The 18,811-nt window shown below is 39.9% G+C and overlaps 1 protein-coding gene across 3 annotated transcripts in view; it reads left to right on the top strand.

Annotated features, from left to right (window-relative positions):
* The window catches only part of MDN1 (midasin AAA ATPase 1), a 113,641-nt gene that overhangs the window by 85,059 nt on the left and 9,771 nt on the right, over nucleotides 1-18,811 (top strand). For all 3 annotated transcript variants that reach the window (XM_068937775.1, XM_009668368.2, XM_068937776.1), the window contains 18 exons: nucleotides 977-1,462; nucleotides 2,040-2,266; nucleotides 4,638-4,784; nucleotides 5,011-5,183; nucleotides 5,578-5,739; nucleotides 6,237-6,374; nucleotides 7,395-7,536; nucleotides 8,031-8,203; nucleotides 9,119-9,262; nucleotides 10,094-10,232; nucleotides 10,846-11,165; nucleotides 11,430-11,591; nucleotides 12,016-12,117; nucleotides 12,284-12,485; nucleotides 13,157-13,327; nucleotides 14,382-14,539; nucleotides 16,349-16,438; nucleotides 17,321-17,436. In XM_068937775.1, the coding sequence (XP_068793876.1) occupies nucleotides 977-1,462; nucleotides 2,040-2,266; nucleotides 4,638-4,784; nucleotides 5,011-5,183; nucleotides 5,578-5,739; nucleotides 6,237-6,374; nucleotides 7,395-7,536; nucleotides 8,031-8,203; nucleotides 9,119-9,262; nucleotides 10,094-10,232; nucleotides 10,846-11,165; nucleotides 11,430-11,591; nucleotides 12,016-12,117; nucleotides 12,284-12,485; nucleotides 13,157-13,327; nucleotides 14,382-14,539; nucleotides 16,349-16,438; nucleotides 17,321-17,436 (3,252 nt within the window). The remainder of the gene's footprint in view (nucleotides 1-976; nucleotides 1,463-2,039; nucleotides 2,267-4,637; nucleotides 4,785-5,010; nucleotides 5,184-5,577; nucleotides 5,740-6,236; nucleotides 6,375-7,394; nucleotides 7,537-8,030; nucleotides 8,204-9,118; nucleotides 9,263-10,093; nucleotides 10,233-10,845; nucleotides 11,166-11,429; nucleotides 11,592-12,015; nucleotides 12,118-12,283; nucleotides 12,486-13,156; nucleotides 13,328-14,381; nucleotides 14,540-16,348; nucleotides 16,439-17,320; nucleotides 17,437-18,811) is intronic.

The following is an 18,811-nucleotide window of genomic DNA, read 5'->3' as shown; positions in this document are numbered from 1 at the left end:
AGTTAAACCTTTAGACTGTCAAATCTCTCCAATTTAGTATTGGGAGAGCTGTGTTATATAAGTTAATTTTGACTTCATTCAGGTTTGGTTTGGTGTGGAGCTAATAGATGATCTGGTTGGCATTTTAGGCCAACATGAAGAAACCTCAACAGCTTGTGAAGAAAAATTCTGAAAAAGTTTAAATTTGTTTTTGTTTGTTTGTTTCCTGGGGAGACATATTAGACTTGTATTGAAAAGGAAAAGCATATAGTAAATCTTTCTTGCTTGTGATTTTCCATTCTGTTGCTTATCTGTTACACTGTCAGCTCCACTGTTCTGCTGAATGTATGCATTCCTTGCTAAAGTAAACCATAAAACTTATTGAGATTGCATCAGGGACTATTCCTTTTGTACAGTGTTTGATCTCAATTGGAGATTCATGGTGTGAAATTTATGTTAGACCAAGGAATGTTAATATATATATCTCCTTACCGTTGTAGGAATGTTAAAAGTGCTGAGATGCTTAGCTGCATTGCCAAGGCTTACTGCACATGAGATTCATCTAATCATTTGTCATAAACTATCTGTTATACAGCATTGGGAAAATGATGATCTCTTAGAATCTAATTTGTTTGTATAATGGAGGAAAATGAGCAATATTTGAGGATCAGGCCAGGAGTCTAAGGATTGTTTGAAAGGATTGTGTTGATTATGCAAAATCTCGCTAAACCTTGTTCTCGGGATGTCTCAAACTTAGGCAATGGAGAGAAAAGTTTAACAATTAGATAAAGCTTATCTTATTTAAAAAAAAAAAAAAAGAGGCTATTCCAGTGTCTTATGTGCTAGCTTTTCCAGAAAAAGTTTGACTTCCACTGGGCTCGTATAATCAAGGGTTTTTATGGACTTACTCTCAGGGTTGAGCTTTTAAAAGGGAAGTATAATGTAAATCTCAATCATTGGATTTATGTAACTTTTTTCCTTCTGTGTTCCTAACCAGGAACCTCCTGAGTTGTATACAAGAGATAGATTCTAGATTGACTGCTGACAGAGAATACAAAGTAGCATTTCCTCCTCAAGACAATTTTCAACAGTGGACTGACAGACTGCAACAACTTTCCATGCAGTGTGTGATGGTTCTTGAGGAGCTCTCTTGGTTTATACAGTGCTGCCCAAAAGAACAATCAATGAAGTGTAGTGACAATGAAAGGACAGATGGCAAAACAAACATTCTTCAAAGTACAAGACCTGAGCAGACCTTGGGAAATATTCTTACGGGAATACCTGATCTAATTCCCTCAGAGCTAAAATACCCATCTCCAGTAACAACAGAGCAACTGCCTCCTGGATGCAGGATGCAACATAAGGATCAGTTATGGCTGCAGCTAGCTACAAAATTGACTGCGATGCTGGCAAACGTGAAGGCAATGAAAGCAGATGTGGACAAAATAAGACAACAGTCATGTGAGACCTTATTTTATTCCTGGTGAGTTCTGTTCGTGTGTAAAACTCGATTTCTGTACGCTGTATGTTCACTTAAGATGCGTAAAGTCATCCTGAAAATGTTTGCCTATGTGTATTATAAAATATATTGTTCAGATGCACTAAAAACTTGTTTCTGTTTGTTTTTCCTTTCAAAATGCAGTCTGGCTTTTCAAACAAATGCATGTCTCCTCCCCCACCCCACTGACAAGTCAGACGAAAATTGATCCATCTTAGCGTCTTTATTTTTGTTTTTGGTCTTCTGGGATTTCATCCTTGTAGCTCCTTATTTATTTAATTAGATAATGATGAGAATTTCAAGTGTAAACATCCTAGAGTTTGGTTTTGTTTCTGTTTTCATTTGGTTTTGTTTTTTTTTGTTGTTGTTTTGTAAGGCCTGTTAGCTTGTAAAGACCAAAAAGTACATGCTCCGTTTTCACTTAACACTCAAACTGTTTGAAGTTGTCTGAAGGTGGCACTTTGTGCTTGTTGTAAAGCTTTTATTTGATAAGTTTCAGATGAAGATCTGAAGTTGAGGTGTACTTTCTTCTCTCAGTATTATGGTATATTTCTTGTTACAGGAGAGATTTTGAGGTTTGCGCGTCAGCTTTGAGTTGTTTGCTGGAAGTCTCAACTCAGTTACAGAGCGTAGAATCTCTATTTCTCCCAAATGGGGAAGGCAGGCAAGCTGCAAATGGGATGGCACTAATCAAGAGCCTGAAATATATCCAAGAGGAAGTTATTAATACATCTGTAGACTTCACAGCCTGGAGAACACAGCTTCTTGGTTCCATGTCAAATTGTGGTGGTAAGGACGGTTCTTCTTTTCCAATTTTGAAATTTAAATAAGAATGTAAAGGATTAATTAGCTTGGTTAGTGCAGAAGACTGCTCCATATTAAATTAGATGCCCAAAAACCCTTGATGAAATTCCAACTTGCCAAGTTTAGTCCAAACTTAACTTGTGCAATAATATTTTTTGCCTTTAGTCACTGTTCATGACAGATTTTTAGACTGTAGTTGGAGGTCAGGATTAGCAAGGAAACTTTAGTAGAACTATGTAGCAAAAATTGCACAGTGCTTGTCTGTATTGTCGAAATTTTCTCTAAGTAAGTACTAATGCAGGAGAAAACACTGAAAAGTTGAATATTATCAGTTGATGAGTACTATCATGACCCTGTTAATTGTTACAGTCAGACAAGCATGAAAGTTAGAAAAGACCTCGAGAGATCATGGTAGCATGACCTCCTGCTCAGAGTTGAGTCAGTTAGAGCAGGCTGATCATGAGTGTGCCCAGCTGAGTTTTGAATAACTCCAGCCACACCTTTTCTTGGCAGCCTGGTCCAGTGTTTGACCAACAAACAAGTTAGAATTTCTCTTGTTCCAGCCTGTCTGTTGTCTTTCATTCTTCCACTCTTTACCTCCAAGACAAGCTTGGCTCCATCTTCTCAGCACCCTCCTGTTGACAGACAGCAGTGAGATTCCCCACCACCACCACCACCACCTTTACCTTCTCTTCTTAAGGATGAACAAATCCACTTCTCTGCCTCTTCTTGAACAGCACGTGCTCCCTTTACCAGCCATCTTGGCAGCCCTCTGCAAAACTCTCTCCAGTATGCTGAAGTCTTTCTTGTAATGGGGAGCCTAAAACAAGGCACAGTACTCCAGCTGTACCTCCCAGGTGCCAAATAGAGGGGAATAATCACTTCCCTCTTGCTAATACAACCATGGGTACTCTTGGCTCCTGTTCAGGCTGTTGTCCACCAGGACCCTGAGATCCTTTTCCACGAAGCTGATTTCTATCCAGAATTATTTCGCCTGATTTTAACACTAGTAAAGTGAGAATTTTTAGCTAAAATTTTAGCTAAGTAGCTGATGAAAAATGAGCGTACTTGGCTAAAATTTTAGCTAAAGATACTGGGTCCAGTCTTGTTCAACGTATTCATCGATGACCTGGATGAAGGGACAGAGTGCACCCTCAGCAAGTTTGCAGATGATCCAAAACTGGGAGGAGTGTCTGACACAGCAGAAGGCTGTAAGGGCCATTCAAAGGGACCTGGACAGGCTGGAGAGTTGGGCAGAGAGGAACCTCCTGCAGTTCAGCATAGGCAAGGGCAGTGTCCTGCACGTGGGGAGGACGAACCCCAGGCACCAGTCCAGGCTGGGGGCTGACCTGCTGGAAAGCAGCTCTGCCGAGAAGGACCTGGGAGTGCTGGTGGACAACCAGTTGACCAGGAGCCAGCAATGTGTTCCTGTGGCCAGGAAGGCCAAGGGTATGCTGGGGTGCCTGAGGCAGAGTGTTGCCAGCAGGTGGAGGGAGGTGATCTCGCTCCTCTGCTCAGCCCTGGGGAGGCCTCCCCTGGAGTGCTGTGTCCAGTTCTGGGCTCCCCAGTACCAGAGAGACCTGGCGCTACTGGAGAGAGTCCAGGGGAGGGCTACGAAGATGCTGAGGGGACTGGAGCACCTCTCCTATGAGGAAAGGCTGCGAGAGCTGGGCCTGTTCAGCCTGGAGAAGAGAAGACAAGACTGAGAGGCGATCTGATCGATGTGTACAAGTATCTGAAGGGAGGGTGTCGAGAGGACGGGGCCAGCCTCTTCTCCGTGGTGCCCAGTGACAGGACGAGAGGCAACGGGCAGAAACTGCAACACAGGCAGTTCTGCCTGAACATGAGGAAAAGCTTCTTTGCTGTGGGGGTGACAGAGCACTGGAACAGGTTGCCCAGAGAGGTAGTGGAGTCTCCTTCCCTGGAGATATTCGAAAGCCGTCTGGATGTGACCCTGGGAAATATGCTCTAGGTGACGCTGCTTGAGCAGGGAGGTTGGACTAGATGATCTCCAGATATGCCTTCCAACCTCAGCCATTCTGTGAAAATTGTGGACTCTTTGTCATGGCATGTCTGATGTCAGAGCGTTAAACTGAATGCTGATGATAGACTAGCTAAATCGTAATACGAATGTTTCAGGAGCAAGTTTGAAAACTGTATGTGAGGATTCTTCATGTTTAGTGAAATTTTCTGAGTTTCTATAATAGGTATCATATGCCCCTGAAAGCCATGTAGTTGAACACATTTAACAGGCTACTTAATTTAGTATGCAAAGCAATATTTGTTACATGGGGGAGACAGTGACCTCTAATTTAATGTGTTTCTGTGTAAAATTGGTTGTATTGTGGTTCAAAAGGAAATCAAGAGTCAGATGAAGAGTTTGTGGAGCACTTCTCGGCACAAGCGGAAACTGTTATCCATGTCGTTCTGTATGCCATCCAGTGTTTGATAGAGAGAAAACAAGAAGATGGAAAAGATGAAGAAAAGTCTCCAGAGGAAAATGGTAAGTTTGTGAATTTAGTCAAGGGGAAAGGAGAGTTTAAATTATACATGCCTAAAAAAAACCTTGTACTGTCTAGCACAAGTACCAGTAGTCAGGAAATTTGCCGTTTTAATAGGAGTTATGCACGTAAACAGATAGGATGGAAATTCGTAGATTTCTTACTTTAACTTCTTTTTAGAACATCTAATTTGATTCCTGTATTTTTTGCTTTTCTGTGTTGCAACAGAAGATGCAACCTCATTTGAAAAGCTTAAAGCAGGACATTTAACTAAGCTTTTGGATGAAGATCTCTCTGCTGATGTGGATTCTTTGCATGTGCAGAAAATAATTTCAGCTGTTTCAGAGCTCTTGGAGAACCTGAAATCTTATGGGGAAGACTACACCTCAGATAAACAGAAGGTAAAATTGCCCTTCCTAACAGTTTTGGACTTTGGAGCCTCAAATGTTTGTAATTGTGAAGTTAAGCAGTTAAACATGCAGTGCTTTTCCTTTATTGTCTGATACCTTAGAACCTTAGGGACCTTAGAACTACGAGGATGTGAAAAATTGTTGCCAAATGTAGATATTATTTCTTAGTGAAAAAACAGAGGTACCTTTAGTAAGAGGGAAAAGGGTTTGTTTTTGTGAAATGTGAAAGCTAGAAAAAGCTTTGGGAACTTTGGAAATTGTAATTAACTGTGCCTGCCAATACTTCTGGTTTGAGCTAGTGTTTTCAGTCTGTATTATCACCCTCTGACACATCTCAGTATGTACATAATTGTGTTTGACAGCTTCTTTTTGGTTTTAACTGCAGTTCTTCAACCAGTCCTGCTATTTACTGGTGCGCCTAAAACCTATGCTGTGCAAGTATTCAGACCTTATCCTCTTCTACCTCACAGTTTCACTGGCATCTCACAGGAGTACTGGAAAATTGCTTTCTGTCATAACTAGCATATTTACAGAGCTTGCCCAAAAGGTAAGTTATCAGGGAATAACAGTGGATAGATGGTAAGCGTATATATAACATATACAAAAGTCTTAAGTAGAAACTAAGCTGAAAGATGTGCTTGCTTTACTGCAGAGTTGGTAAATACTGAAATGTAAACATGTTTTTGGCGCTTCTTTGGTCGCCTCTTTCGGTAGAGCGATCAGTAGCTCGCGTAGTTAGAAAATATGTTGTGGGAAAACGTGTTGTCGGGCACCAGTGCAAGATATGACCTAGTTTTAAAGGTTCTTACATGCTTTTTTCATTTCTTCTTTTTTTTCATTCTTCTCTAGAACTGACACCTATCTAAGTAGCAAATTGTGCAAATTTCAGTCTTTCTAGGGAGAGATGTTACAGAAACAAGCCCAATGTGTTTAAAATGGGGGAAGAGTGTCTTCAGTGTAATAACACCTTTTGGAATTCTTTTCATCATCAATGAATATTTATTTTTCGTGGCATTGACTTTGAAAGCCTGTTTGTCTTTGTAGGGATTTTGTCTGCCAAAAGAATTACTTGAAGATGAAGCAGGAGAGGGAGCAACACAGTTTCACGAATACGAGGAAGGTGGTATTGGAGATGGGGAAGGCAAGAAGGATGTGAGCGACAAAATAGAAAGTGAAGACCAGGTAAGTGTATTTTTGGTTTAATTCAAGTAAAACTGAGACCAAATAAAATACATGCCAAGGAAAAGTTACTTTTTGTTACTTAGAAATAATGTTTTGATCACTTGCATTAGTGGTTTATATCCTGGTATTTGTGATTATAAGTGCAGCAATTTTTAGCTGTTTTGTTGGAAACTATTTCACTAGAGTTTCTTACTTGAGCAACAACTTCAACTGTTCCACAGTCAAAAGTAACTTATGCTGGCTTTGTGTCAATTTTGGCCAATTTAGCCATTAAAAAGGATGAACATAATTACTGAAGGTCTTATTGGTTTTAAGGAGTAATACGCAGTCGTGGAAAATATGAGACTTTGGCTTGTTTAGCAAGGCTTGATTGGAAGTGACACATTTGGGCAGAGAGACAGCTCACTTGCAGAAGCCGAATAGTGGTGCTCACGAGAGTCTGTTTGGACTCTCAAGACTAATAAGCTCTAGTAGTGGCAGCATAAAGATGCCTACAGTGACTTTCCATGGAGCTATGCTGAATTAAGAAAGCTAACATGAGGCCTAAAGTAGTTGGTCCAGCTGGCTCTGGGCTGGCCTCTAAAGACTTGCTTCAGTTACTTGCGCGTGCATTATGTTTTTTTTTCAGTACCGGTATTTGCATACAAGAAGTGAAAAGTTGCCACTAAAATGGCCAGAAGGCAGCATTCACATGACCTTATTACAGGTTATAGCTGAGCTAACAATTCATATTTTAAGGGATTCTGACTGATAAGACAATTCCTACTCTTGAACAGATGTGATAGTGTTTGCTTTAACCAAACTTTATGAAAACACGGCTTGACTTAAATTTGAAATGTATGTTCTGGAAAACAAGCTATGATGGATATGTTCAGGTAAAGGAAGCATGAAGTTGCTTTCAGTCGCCAGTTTAGGTTGTCTTTTATCTCTGCATCCAAGTTTATAAATACTTTTGTGGTTCTGTAAGCTTTAATAGCTAGGCAAGATGTATTGTAACTTTTAGCTTTATCAATAATTCAGGTAGAAGACACTTTTCAAAAGGATAAAGAAAAGGAGAAAGACGATCCAGATTCCAAACCAGACATTGAAGGAGAAGACAATGCAATTGAAATGTCAGAAGACTTTGAAGGAAAAATGCATGATGGAGAACAAGAGAAAAAAGGTTTGGTCCTTCCACTAGGGCAAACTCATAAAAAGTATAATAAATCAATCCAATCCTAAATTCATCTGCACAAGAAGAGAGATATTCCAGAACTAATAAATGGATAAGTGGAATGGACCTCTGTTTTGCCCCTCCCAGTAATGCCAAAACACTTTGAAAATGGTGGAGGAGGAAGGGTAAGAAATGGAGAGTTTAAGTCATCCACGTTTGACACTTGACAGCTATTAGCTTGAGGGAGAGAATGTTTTATGTATTGGTATGTCCAAAAGAACAGTTTAAATCAGATAGTTAGGCCCATATTTTTCTGGATAAAAGTGCATATGTGTCTCTTTCCCCCTCTTTCTATTGGCTGCATAGGGTGATGAGTTTAGTTTAAGATGTTAAGGAACATGGCTGCTTGTTTGTTTCTGAAGTTACCCCTCCCTCCCTGCCCCCCCCCAAAGCTTTATTTCTTCTGTACTGAGATATATTCTGAACTGTGGCATTGTACATAGAAAATGGTGAAAAATCAGATGAGGAAGAGGAGCTGGATAAGCAGATGGGAAATCTCGATAATGCTGAAGCTGATGATAAACTTGATGAGAGGCTCTGGGGGGATGAAGATGAAGAGGATGATGATGAAGATGCTAGTAGTAAAACAGAAGAAACTGGAGCTGGAATGGATGAGGTAAAGAGAAGAGGGGTGGAGGAGAATGGTATCGAAGGAAATGAACTCCATCAGCTTGATATGACCTGGACCATGAATCTGTATATAGGCTGTGGTTTTGATGACTTGCTGGTTTTGAGAGGGAACCCTGTGCTCGGCTGCATGCCCTTTCACCTGCCTTTGCCGTTCTGTGAACCAGTTTTCCTCACTACACAGTCTAAAAATGAAACAAACAGCTCTCTGTCTCTTAGGCTAGTTTTGATCATTGGGTCATCAGCTTGCAGAAGGGTTTAACAAGCATCAGAGCTGCAACAGCGTAAATATCAGCAAAGGGAAAAGGTAGGAGCCGGGAAAAGGGAGAAAACATGCAGGCAAATGGGGAGAGCAAGACTTCCTCCTTCCAACAGCAGTGAGCCACTAGACTGCATAACTGCATCCCTTGAAATCCCTGCCTAAGAGGAATTAATTGCACTATCAGAGAGCTGTATATCATGAAAGCAGAGACGACAAAATCGGCGCAACTAGATTAACTGTTCTACAGTTAGTCTTCAAGAGCTTCAGCTCTCATCTACTTACAGGAGAGCAACTATAATTTATATGTGCTATGGTGAGCTGCTGCTTGGCATGGAAATTAGGATGCAGGGTTTCCCATCTGAAATGTCTGCTTACTTCAGATGTAAGTTGCATCTAGGTTTGCCAGATATGTCTAGGCTAGTAGGTTATAAGTTCGTGTATTTCTCTGTATTGACTCTGATAATTATAGATTGCTCAAAGAGGGTACTCCCTTGCATAGCAGGCTCCTTCGTCTTGGAATGGGATAATTTTTATATATACTAAGTTATTTAGGTTTGTTTTTTGTAGGGGGGGCTGTCTTATTATTCGGGCTTTCAGAAGCATGTAGTATAACTGAATTTCTTTGGATTTATTGGTTAATAGGAGGAATCAGAGCTAGTTGCAAAAGATGACAATTTGAGTACTGGAAACAAGGATGATAAAAAACAACTTCCCAAGGATGAAGAGGAGGAGAAACAAACAGGGGACAGTGGAAACAAAGAGAAAATCCATGAGCAAATTGATGAGGTAAAAATGATTTGGAATAAAGTAGCTTGCTTTTAAACCATATCCAGTTGCTCACCTCACACCTTTCTGAGAGTTTGAAGTGCTCTTTAATTAATACTAAAGCGTGTTCAGAAAAGCTAGTTCATTTCAGAGCCAAAAATTAACCATATTGTATCTAATATATTACAGATATATTTGATACAAAATTCAGGAATAATTTTTGTTTGCATTAAGCTAAATTAGTAATGGCTGTCAGAACAGGCTTTGCACTAAATTGATGTTTGGATGAACACATCCAGGAAGTTCTTGTTCGGTTATCTTTAGCAATTATTTCAGATCAGTAGAGTTCATCCCAAAATCTGTATATAGTATGCTTAAAGGTTCTGCATAGTGTGGAAGAGCACATTTACCAAAAGACTTCAAAGAAAAGAATTAAATACATGTACCTGCTTATTCCCATAACATTGCATACTTCTAAAATTGGGGCCTTGTCTGCCTCTAAGGAGGGCTTTACCAAATATCTTCCAAAACCATAGGCTAGACAATGGGTATGCATCCTGATGGGTGGCAGATCCTGTTCAGAGACTTCAGGTTGTGAAAACTCTGTTCTAAATGCAAACCGTTCTGTTTTGAAGAAGTATGGATTTATTTAAAAGCATTTTCCAAATTAATCTTTTTTGCTATTATGAGGATGTGCACTGTAGGAAATTCTTTAACTGGTTGGAATGTAATGTATCCACTACCTCTATGTCCTAGAGAATTGAGAAATAGCTTATTTTTCTTCCTTCTCCCACTTTCCTCCTGCTTCTTACATACCTGTGCTATTCTTTTTCGTCATTCTCTTGCTTACAGCGTGATTATGATGAGAATGAAGTAGATCCTTATCATGGCCAGCAAGAAAAGCAGCCTGAAGTTGAACCTTTGGACCTTCCCGATGATTTCAATCTGGAGAATGATGAGAAGAGTGATGGGGAGGAGAAAGAGGGTGAAGGTACAGCTGAAAATCACTACACAGTTTCCCAGTGGAAAGCCAGATGGAAATAGTGGGGAACAGTCAGATAATAAGCTCCTTTTTGTTAAAATAATAAAAAGGTGGTGGTGGTGGAATTCTGCCTAACAAAAAGCTGCAATTTCATTTCTATATTTTGGCGTTAGATATCAAAAGGTGATGTTGAGGTCTTATCTGACCCCTTACCTTCCCTTCATGCATGCTGTGGAGCAGGCTTTCTTGCAGCATCCAAGTGATGCCCCCTAATTTATGCGAAGAAGCTCATCGTTTTGTTCTCCTGTTGCTTTTTCATTTTTAGTATTTTTCTGATATTTACAAGCATTTGTACTTAAAATCAAGTGAACATCAAGAAAGTCAGATTAAAGGAAATTAACAGGGATACATCCTGCTGTATTGTTAGAGATGAACCAGCTGTGACTCTTAAAAGAAAATATCTGCTATAGAAAACCAGATTCTACATATAGAATACTCTACTTTTTCTGTAAGGTTTTTTTTTTTTTGATGGACTGGGCTGTTTTATGCTGGATATCTGTAATAGTCACTGTTTCTGTGGTATACTGAAAGTTTTGTATGCCTTTCTGATTCTTGAATTCAGAAGAAGAGAATGCTTTTGAAATAGATGAGAAACCTGGTTTAAATGAGTCAGAGAATACAGAAGATGAGAATGGAGAGGATAGTGGTGATACACATAGAGATGATCAAGATGCCGAGCCAGCTGAAGAAGGTAATTCTGAAGATAAAGATGAAACGGAAGATGGAGGGGAGAAAGAGGCTGACAATCAAGAAGGAGACGTGGAAAATGCTGAGGATGCTGAAGAGGAAGAGTCACAACCACCTGCTGAGGAAAAAAATGAATCTGCTGAAGAAGAGAAAGGGAAGGGAATCCCCACAGCTGACCAAGGCCTTCAACCTCAGGTAGAGAATAATAAATAAAAGCCTGTATTATTTTTTCTTATAAGACGCTTAAGAAAGGGGTGTGATCTATAACAGTCTGAGAGAAATTTGAGACTGGATACATACGATGTGAGAATCTCCATCCGGATAACAGAGCTTACTATTATAGTATAACCAGCTTACTATTAAACTGGTGTATTTCCATCATCCGTATTCCTGCCACCTCCTTGCCTTTCTGCTTCTCCACGGTTTTTAGAATGTTAAAATAAACTCATGTTATTTCAGGAAGAAGAGGATAAAGATAATTCAGAGAGGGATGAACAGGTCCCTGAGCCTGAGGAAAGGATGGAGCATGAAACACAAGGGCAAACTGGGCAAGAAAACCTGCAGAGTGACAGTGCTGTTGAGCTGGCTGGAGAAGCTTCAGAGAGAGACCAGTCTAAAGAGGTAGACTACTGAAGTGTCTTAGTTAGAAATGCTATACCTTGTGAGTATACTTTCAGATTACGATGGTCTTAGTTAGAAATGCTATACCTTGTGAGTATACTTTCAGATTACGATGAGGAAACTGCTTTTGTATTTTAAGAACTGAGTTTAAAATTGGTGTTTTAAAAATGGAATCTCAAATTCACTGAAGAAATTGAAGATCATGTAGTTACCTTCCTAGTAGTGAACAGTGTGGTGAGTTTAGGATAATTCTTAAGCTGCAGAATTTCTTGTCTGCCTTCCACAAGAATAATGCTTGCAATTGTGAGCCATTTCACATTCAAATTGGAAGTAAACACAGCATTTCAGGTGAATTTCTGAAATTTGTCTGCATGGTTGCCAAATCCCTCTTTCAATTACAGTTACAATTTTTTTGGTGTCTCAGGAATATGGAAGCGGAGCTGCAAGTGCAAATCAGTCAGAAGGCCATGAATCCACACGTATGGCCCGGATGGCTTCTCAGAAGCAAAGCAGAAAAAATACCCAGGTTCGTCTCTGTTTTCAATTTCTTAAGCTTAGTACAAAATTTGAATGACTTAATATTAAACAGCAAATGGGTAGGATTCAGTATATCCTGTCAGAACTCTTGTTCTTATCAGTGTTTGGTTGCAGCTCACTTGAGAAGTTCATGGTGTTGATTTATTCATTTTCAGAGTTTCAAGAGGAAACCTGGTCAGGCAGACAATGAGCGCTCAATGGGAGATCACAACGAACGTGTCCACAAGCGACTGAGAACCGTGGAATCTGACAGTGAAGCCAAGCAGAATACAGCTCAACCTAAACAAAATGTGGAGGAGGCTGATGCATTTGAACATATTAAACAAGGCTCTGAAAGCTATGATGCGCAGACCTATGGTATGGCTGTGTTTCCAGGTGTAAGGAGTTGTCATTGCAGAATCAAGTCCCAAAGCGCCTATTTATCCATAGTTTTTTCCCAGTGCCATATTTTTTTTAAGTTGTTTAACATTCTTGTTTTGGCTTAAGATGTAGCACCATTTCAGTACAATAAATACTACTCTTTAATAATTAGGTTCAAACTAATGATAGGATTTGGTTTTCAAAAATACTGAATTTGCTCATAAAGATGGGATTTTAGTCTATTAAACACACCAATTTAAAATCTTTTCCCTCTTAATCTCACTTCATTTACTTTGAAGCCAAAATTGCTACCCCACATGCAAAATATTTAGGTTAACATAAAAGGTACTTCATTCTGTGTCAAACAAATTGATGGCTCTTTAAAACTATTCATCTATTTTAAATTTAATTAAATAAATTCATTTCTAGAATGAGTGCATTAAAGTAACTTGTCTGTTTTACTCATGAGGTTTTCGGAGGAATAACTCACTGACACAACTTGGCACAACACAGCAAAAGATAAAACTGATGATTGACACAGCAGCTCAGATGACCCCTTCTGAGGTTCACTAAAACTCATATGCAGTGGCCTCAGAATGCAATGTTATCTATAACATTACTACTTTTTTTTTTTCTCTTTCCCCTTGTATGTCATTCCCTTTGTACAGATGTAGCTAGCAAGGAGCAGGAAAAACCTGTTATGCCTCTTGAAGAGGAAGAGGGAGCTCCTGAAGATGTGCCTATGGAAACAGAAATGCAGAACGATGAGGACCTCAAAGCAGTAGACACAGAAGAGTTGAAGCCAGAAACAAGGAAGTCTACAGCCACTAAAAATCCTGGTACACTTATTTTAAAATTCTAAGTGCACACTCAGAAGTGTGTCTAAATGTTTATGTAGGTGTTTATATTCATATGTAATGTGCGTATTATATGTTTTCTAAGACTAAAGTATCTGCTCTTAATTATTTTTGCTAAATTGATTGAGTAGCAGTGTGACATCTTGCTGTCTCTCAGGCTAATGTTCTCTTATCTTTATTCATTTCTTTGAAGAAGTAATAAGCAAACATTTTTCAACTGTTAGGCATAACGCCAATAATTGGCGTATAACAATGCATTCGTTTCGCCAGCATCATCAGCAGCACATAACTGAACCTCTATATGTAACTTTTGGCAAGGCATCAGAAGGTTGAGGAGCTGCTCTGAATGACATCAGGTGCAGCAGCAGCATGAAAGTGTCACTGTCTTGCCACTTTCTTGCATAATTCTTAAAATAATTGGAATAATTCCAGAAAAAAAGAAGTTGAGTGTAGTGGTCGAAACATTACTAAAATAAAATCTCTGGTCCACTCGTTTGTAAATTGAATTCTGATTTACTGGATGCTATTCCATAATAGAAGTAGATTCCTCGCAGTAAGGAGATAAAAGATTGCCCGTTATTTTTTAAATTATGATTTTCTGAATGTTCTCAAATTGTCATATATCTTATGTTACCTTATCAGAGAGGCTAAGTGGCTTGAAAAATGTGTTTCACAGATGGAGTTTTCAAGTGTTAAGATTTGTTGGCTAACACCTTTGTTCATTACTCAAGAAGGCTGCAAAAGACAAAAACAGTTTGCTTAAAGAAATGCATGTATATCTGTTCTCATGAGTTGCAGGTACCTATATTCACCTGTTCCTAAAATTGTTTTAGAATTTAATCCTACAGTTGATTATTTTAGAATGTATGCACTCTTTCTCTTAATAAAATAATTTGAGTTGCATTAAAAAGCATGAGTTGGTATAAAAGAGTTGAGATATAATACTGGTTCTCATATTTTTTTTATATGTATATGTGCTTGTGTGTGTGTATATGTATGTGACCCATGAAGTTAGTAAAGAATTTTGTGATTCTAGGATCAGGTGAAATAGAGGTGGAAATCCAGACTTCAGAATCTGAGGATGTCAATGATTCTACTGCTGAAAACCCACCAAAAGTGACAGAAGAGAAGCCAGAGAGAAACAAGGACTCCACCATACATACAGCCCATCAGTTCCTGGTGGACACCCCTCAGGTATGGGGAGCATCTTCTTACAATTACAGTAATAGGAGCACTCTGTTTAATTGACCTGAGTTAATCAAACTGAACTGTAATGTTTAGAAGTATTTCATTAGACGGTTCAGTAGCTTGCTGTTCTTTAATAGCAATATGAAAAGTAACACGAAAACAAAGGTGTATACTGCTGAATGATACCTTTAAAATTGAAATACCTCACCATTGATTCAATGTGGGAAGATCCCCATCTTCGCCCCTTAAAAATACTTTTTGTTTTGCTAACGGTCAAGAACTGTTTTACTCGAATGAATCTGCTTGTCGAATGTCCAGGTGGAGGGGAAAGCAATGGGCAACAGTGTAGCCTGAAGATAAAAAGGGTTCCGAGTGGCACAACAGCTGCAGCAGTGACCTTAAAATACCACTGTGGAGAGTTTACCTCGGTTAATACACCACAATACACTGCAGTCAATTATGAACCTTGTAAAACAAAAATAGTTACCACAGCTTAGAAAATCTTGGCACTTCCAGTAGCATTCAGTTGCCCAGTAGAAACTGTTAGAGAGCTGTGAAAAAGCACATTTTGTTGTAAGCGTTTCTGGCATATAAGCAGTTGATGGTAGATAGCCGGTTGATGAAGTAAGAATATTTCCAGTGTCTGTGTTTTAGAAATATGCAGGTGTCATGTTATATTGTTGTGTCCTGAGTACTTATTTCGAGGGAGAGATTTTACTTTCTGAGCACACCACAGAAGGTGGCATGTGCCAGATATCTGGTGTTTTCTTCTTAAAGTGAAAAGGTCTGTTGAATGAGAAGGTACTCTATTACTATAGTGAGTATGGCTGAATGCTTTTTTTCAACTGACAGGAAAAACCAGGGGAGGCACTGACCAGTTCTGGTGCTTAGCATTAAATTAAACGGTGGGGGGAGCCCTTGCAAGAGCAGTTAAAGAGGAATGGGGAAACCTTGTTAAGGAGAAAAGTGTGAATTCTCGTCTTTCAGCGAGAAGAGAGAGGAGCAGCCCTCTCCAAGTACGTTCTTCCTCCCTTTCTTAAACCTACAGTAGGTGTTAGGAATCCTGCTGCTGCTGCTTTTTGAGGAATGGGAAGTTATTAGTACTTTTGAATTTGTATTTGTAGGATTATTTTAACACAGTAAACCTGCAGGTTATGCAGACCACCCAGTACTGTTTTGTTAAATTATGGTCTTGCAAGACAGGAGCATAAATTGTTACTGAAAGTATAATAGAAGTTGAAGAGTTGTAATATACCTTGGGTGTGCTTTAACAGAAAGTCTTACCAAACAGTATTTGCTGGCAGGTAGAGAGGAAGATGACATTTGATTATTTAAGTGGTTTAGGCGATGCTTTGATATATATATAAAATATATATTTTATATATATATATATATATATATATAATTGAAACAGATTTTATTTTGGAAGAGACTAGATAGATAGGTAGTAGTAAGTAGTTTGTTTGTCATTAAAATATGATGTTTATGCCAAGATATTTTGCATGAATTATCCTGAAGTTCTGTATTTGATTATCTTCAGTGTCTGTACCATAGAAATTCTTAGCTTTGTTTCTGTGCTTGTTGTGTCACGGAGGTAGTTATTTGAGAGCGGGTATTGGCTCTTCCTGTACGTGGACATTTATTCAAAAATGGAGGTTTAGAAAGAAACTTTCCTTTAGGTTTTTCAGGTGTTTTTGTAGCTGAAAGAATGAGAACACTGCTTCTTTTTTTTTTTTTTTTTTTTAATTGTCTGCTAAGGTTTGCGAATCATGAGATGTGTGAACTTACTTTACTGTCTCATAAATACACTTTCAGCCCATCGTTAGAGATCCTGAAGAGCTGAGAAGGGAACTTGAAAGGCAACTGGAAGCTTGGCAGACACAGCAGTCTGGAAATCCAGATGAGGTTATTAACTTCATTTTAATATAAAACTCTACCTTAGGAATCTTTGGTGTGCATTATTTCATCTTGTTTTCATGCTGAAGCATTGAGGAAGCCGAGCAGACTGGAATCCATTTATTCAAAATTGCAAAATTTTAATTGCTGTCTTTTGTTATATTTAACTACTTCTGGAAAAAAATGATGTTATTGTTAAAGCAGGGCCATGCTTTAGATCTTGCTTTCAACATGCTCTGTGCAATTTGCAGAAGGTTGCTCTGCATTCATCCTGATAATGATCTCCAAAACTTGCATAGTTAAATATTTATCTGCCAAGTTCCTTCCGTTTTGAGTGCCTCCTTCAGTTGCAATGATGGAGTTTGAGTTAGCTAACATCAGAACCAGAATCTGATGTTAGATACTGGCTCTGACTGTCCTAGCCACGACTCATAAAACATATTTGGAAGCCATTCCTGAATGAAATGGCCAGGGTAGGACTCATTTTGCTGAAATATAATTAGCATAAGTAACGTTATTTTTTGATTCCTGATGATGAACGTCGCAAAGATTACGGCTTGCCTTGCTGTAATACTAACTATGAGATTGGTGGCCATTTTACCAGATTTTCCTGTATTGACAGCAATGCTAAAGTTGCTTCATTGCTCCTAGAGAAACAATCATTAAATGTCACAGCTTTGTGGCAGCCCAAGGCACGCTTTAAGTCCAATGCATGTTGTCATCCTTTTATAGAGTGCTCACAAAATTTCCTTATAGTTTCACCTAAATAATTACTTAATACCTTCCCCCTTTGTACACTGAGGCTTATTTTCTTCTTTCAGGCAGTGCTTCCCAATGTTTTGTTTTTCCATAATTCACATTTATTTCTTTCCTTGATGTATGATGTTTTAGGAAAAGGAAGCAGCACAATTGTGGCAGAGGTATTTAGCGCTGACAGCTCCTCTATCACAGCAGCTCTGTGAACAGCTACGACTCATACTGGAACCCACTCAGGCAGCCAAGCTGAAGTAAGTTGGGTCTTTCTGAGGCTTCTGGTTCTGTTAAACTCCTATTTCAGAGGCTTAACGTCGTCACAATGGCAGCTCTGTGTTATTTTTGTTTTATAACAATTGTTCCTGTTTGCAAATGCATTCGTTCATGAGTGCAGTGAACAGACGCAGCAGTTTGCACACCAGTTCATGCAGAAGGGTGCCAGAAGGCAAGAAGGCACCTTTATTTCTCGTAGTAGTGTACGCTTCCTCAAGTATGGTCATGACATGCCACAGAGCGCGTTCCCCGGTGGCTGTTGGAGTTGCTGCTTCAGCTGTGTTTGAAGCTTTGACCCAGACAGACCCTCTGACAGCAGATGCAGCTCTACAGCTCTCAGGCTGCAGGGAGTGCCTAGGGCCTCTCCATGAGGCCTGGGCTGACAGTCAGCAATCCTGCAGAAGGTATGCTGTGATTGATGAGTTGTATTGCCGGGTAAAGGAGTTATGGGAGGAAGTCAGTAGGCTGCGTAGAATCTGAGAAGATGAGCAAGAGATAGACAGGGTATTCTTGGAGATCATGCGTCTCCAGGAGTCCCAACCCCCCACAGCAGTGGAGGTGCCAGAGGGCTCTGTACCATGTGAAATGGCACATGATAACACTGTCAAAGAAGGCTGGAAACTAGTCACTTATCGTAGAAGGAGAAAGGCTCTTGCTCCTCCTGAAGACTTGCCTTTGAGGAACAGGTGTAGTGCCCTCCAGGCTGAGGAGGAGCTTCAAGGGAAGCAACTGGCCTGACAGACCCCATGCCATGTGGGAACACCCGGAAGAACGGCAGGTGTTTGTGGGTGACTCCTTGCTGCAGGGGACAGAGGCACCTATCTGCTGACCTGACCTCTTGTCTAGAGAGGTTTGCTGCCTGCCAGAGGTTCGAATATGAGATGTCATGGAAAGACTGCCAAGGCTTGTGCACGTGTTGGACTGTTACCTTCTGCTGCTCTTCCATGTGGGCACTAATGACACCAAGGGCAAATTGGCTACCATCAAACAGGATTTCAGAGCTCTGGGGATGGTGGTCAAGGGTCTGGGAGCCCAGGTCCTTTTCTCCTCAATCCTGCCTGTGAGGGGGAAGGATGGGAGGAGGAGTAGACGGATTTTCCAAGTTAACAACTGGCTGCGCTGCTGATGTTTGCAGTGGGGTTCTGGTTTCTATGACCATACTTGGGACCCTGTTTGAAGATCGACAGCTGATGGGGAGAGATGGGATCCACCTCACTGAGCGGGGTACGCGTGTCTTTGCCAGCAGGTTGGCCAACCTGTTAAGGAGGGCTTTAAACTAGGAAAGATGGGGGAAGGGGAGTGGTATAGAGACAGGGTAGTCAGTAAAATGCTGCTAAAGTCAGGATGCCTCCAGCG

This window comes from Struthio camelus, chromosome 3 (assembly GCF_040807025.1).
Source record: "Struthio camelus isolate bStrCam1 chromosome 3, bStrCam1.hap1, whole genome shotgun sequence".
Classification (NCBI taxonomy): Eukaryota; Metazoa; Chordata; class Aves; order Struthioniformes; family Struthionidae; genus Struthio; species Struthio camelus.
Note: the sequence above shows the minus strand (reverse complement) of the source record. Positions and strands in the feature narration are given on the sequence as shown.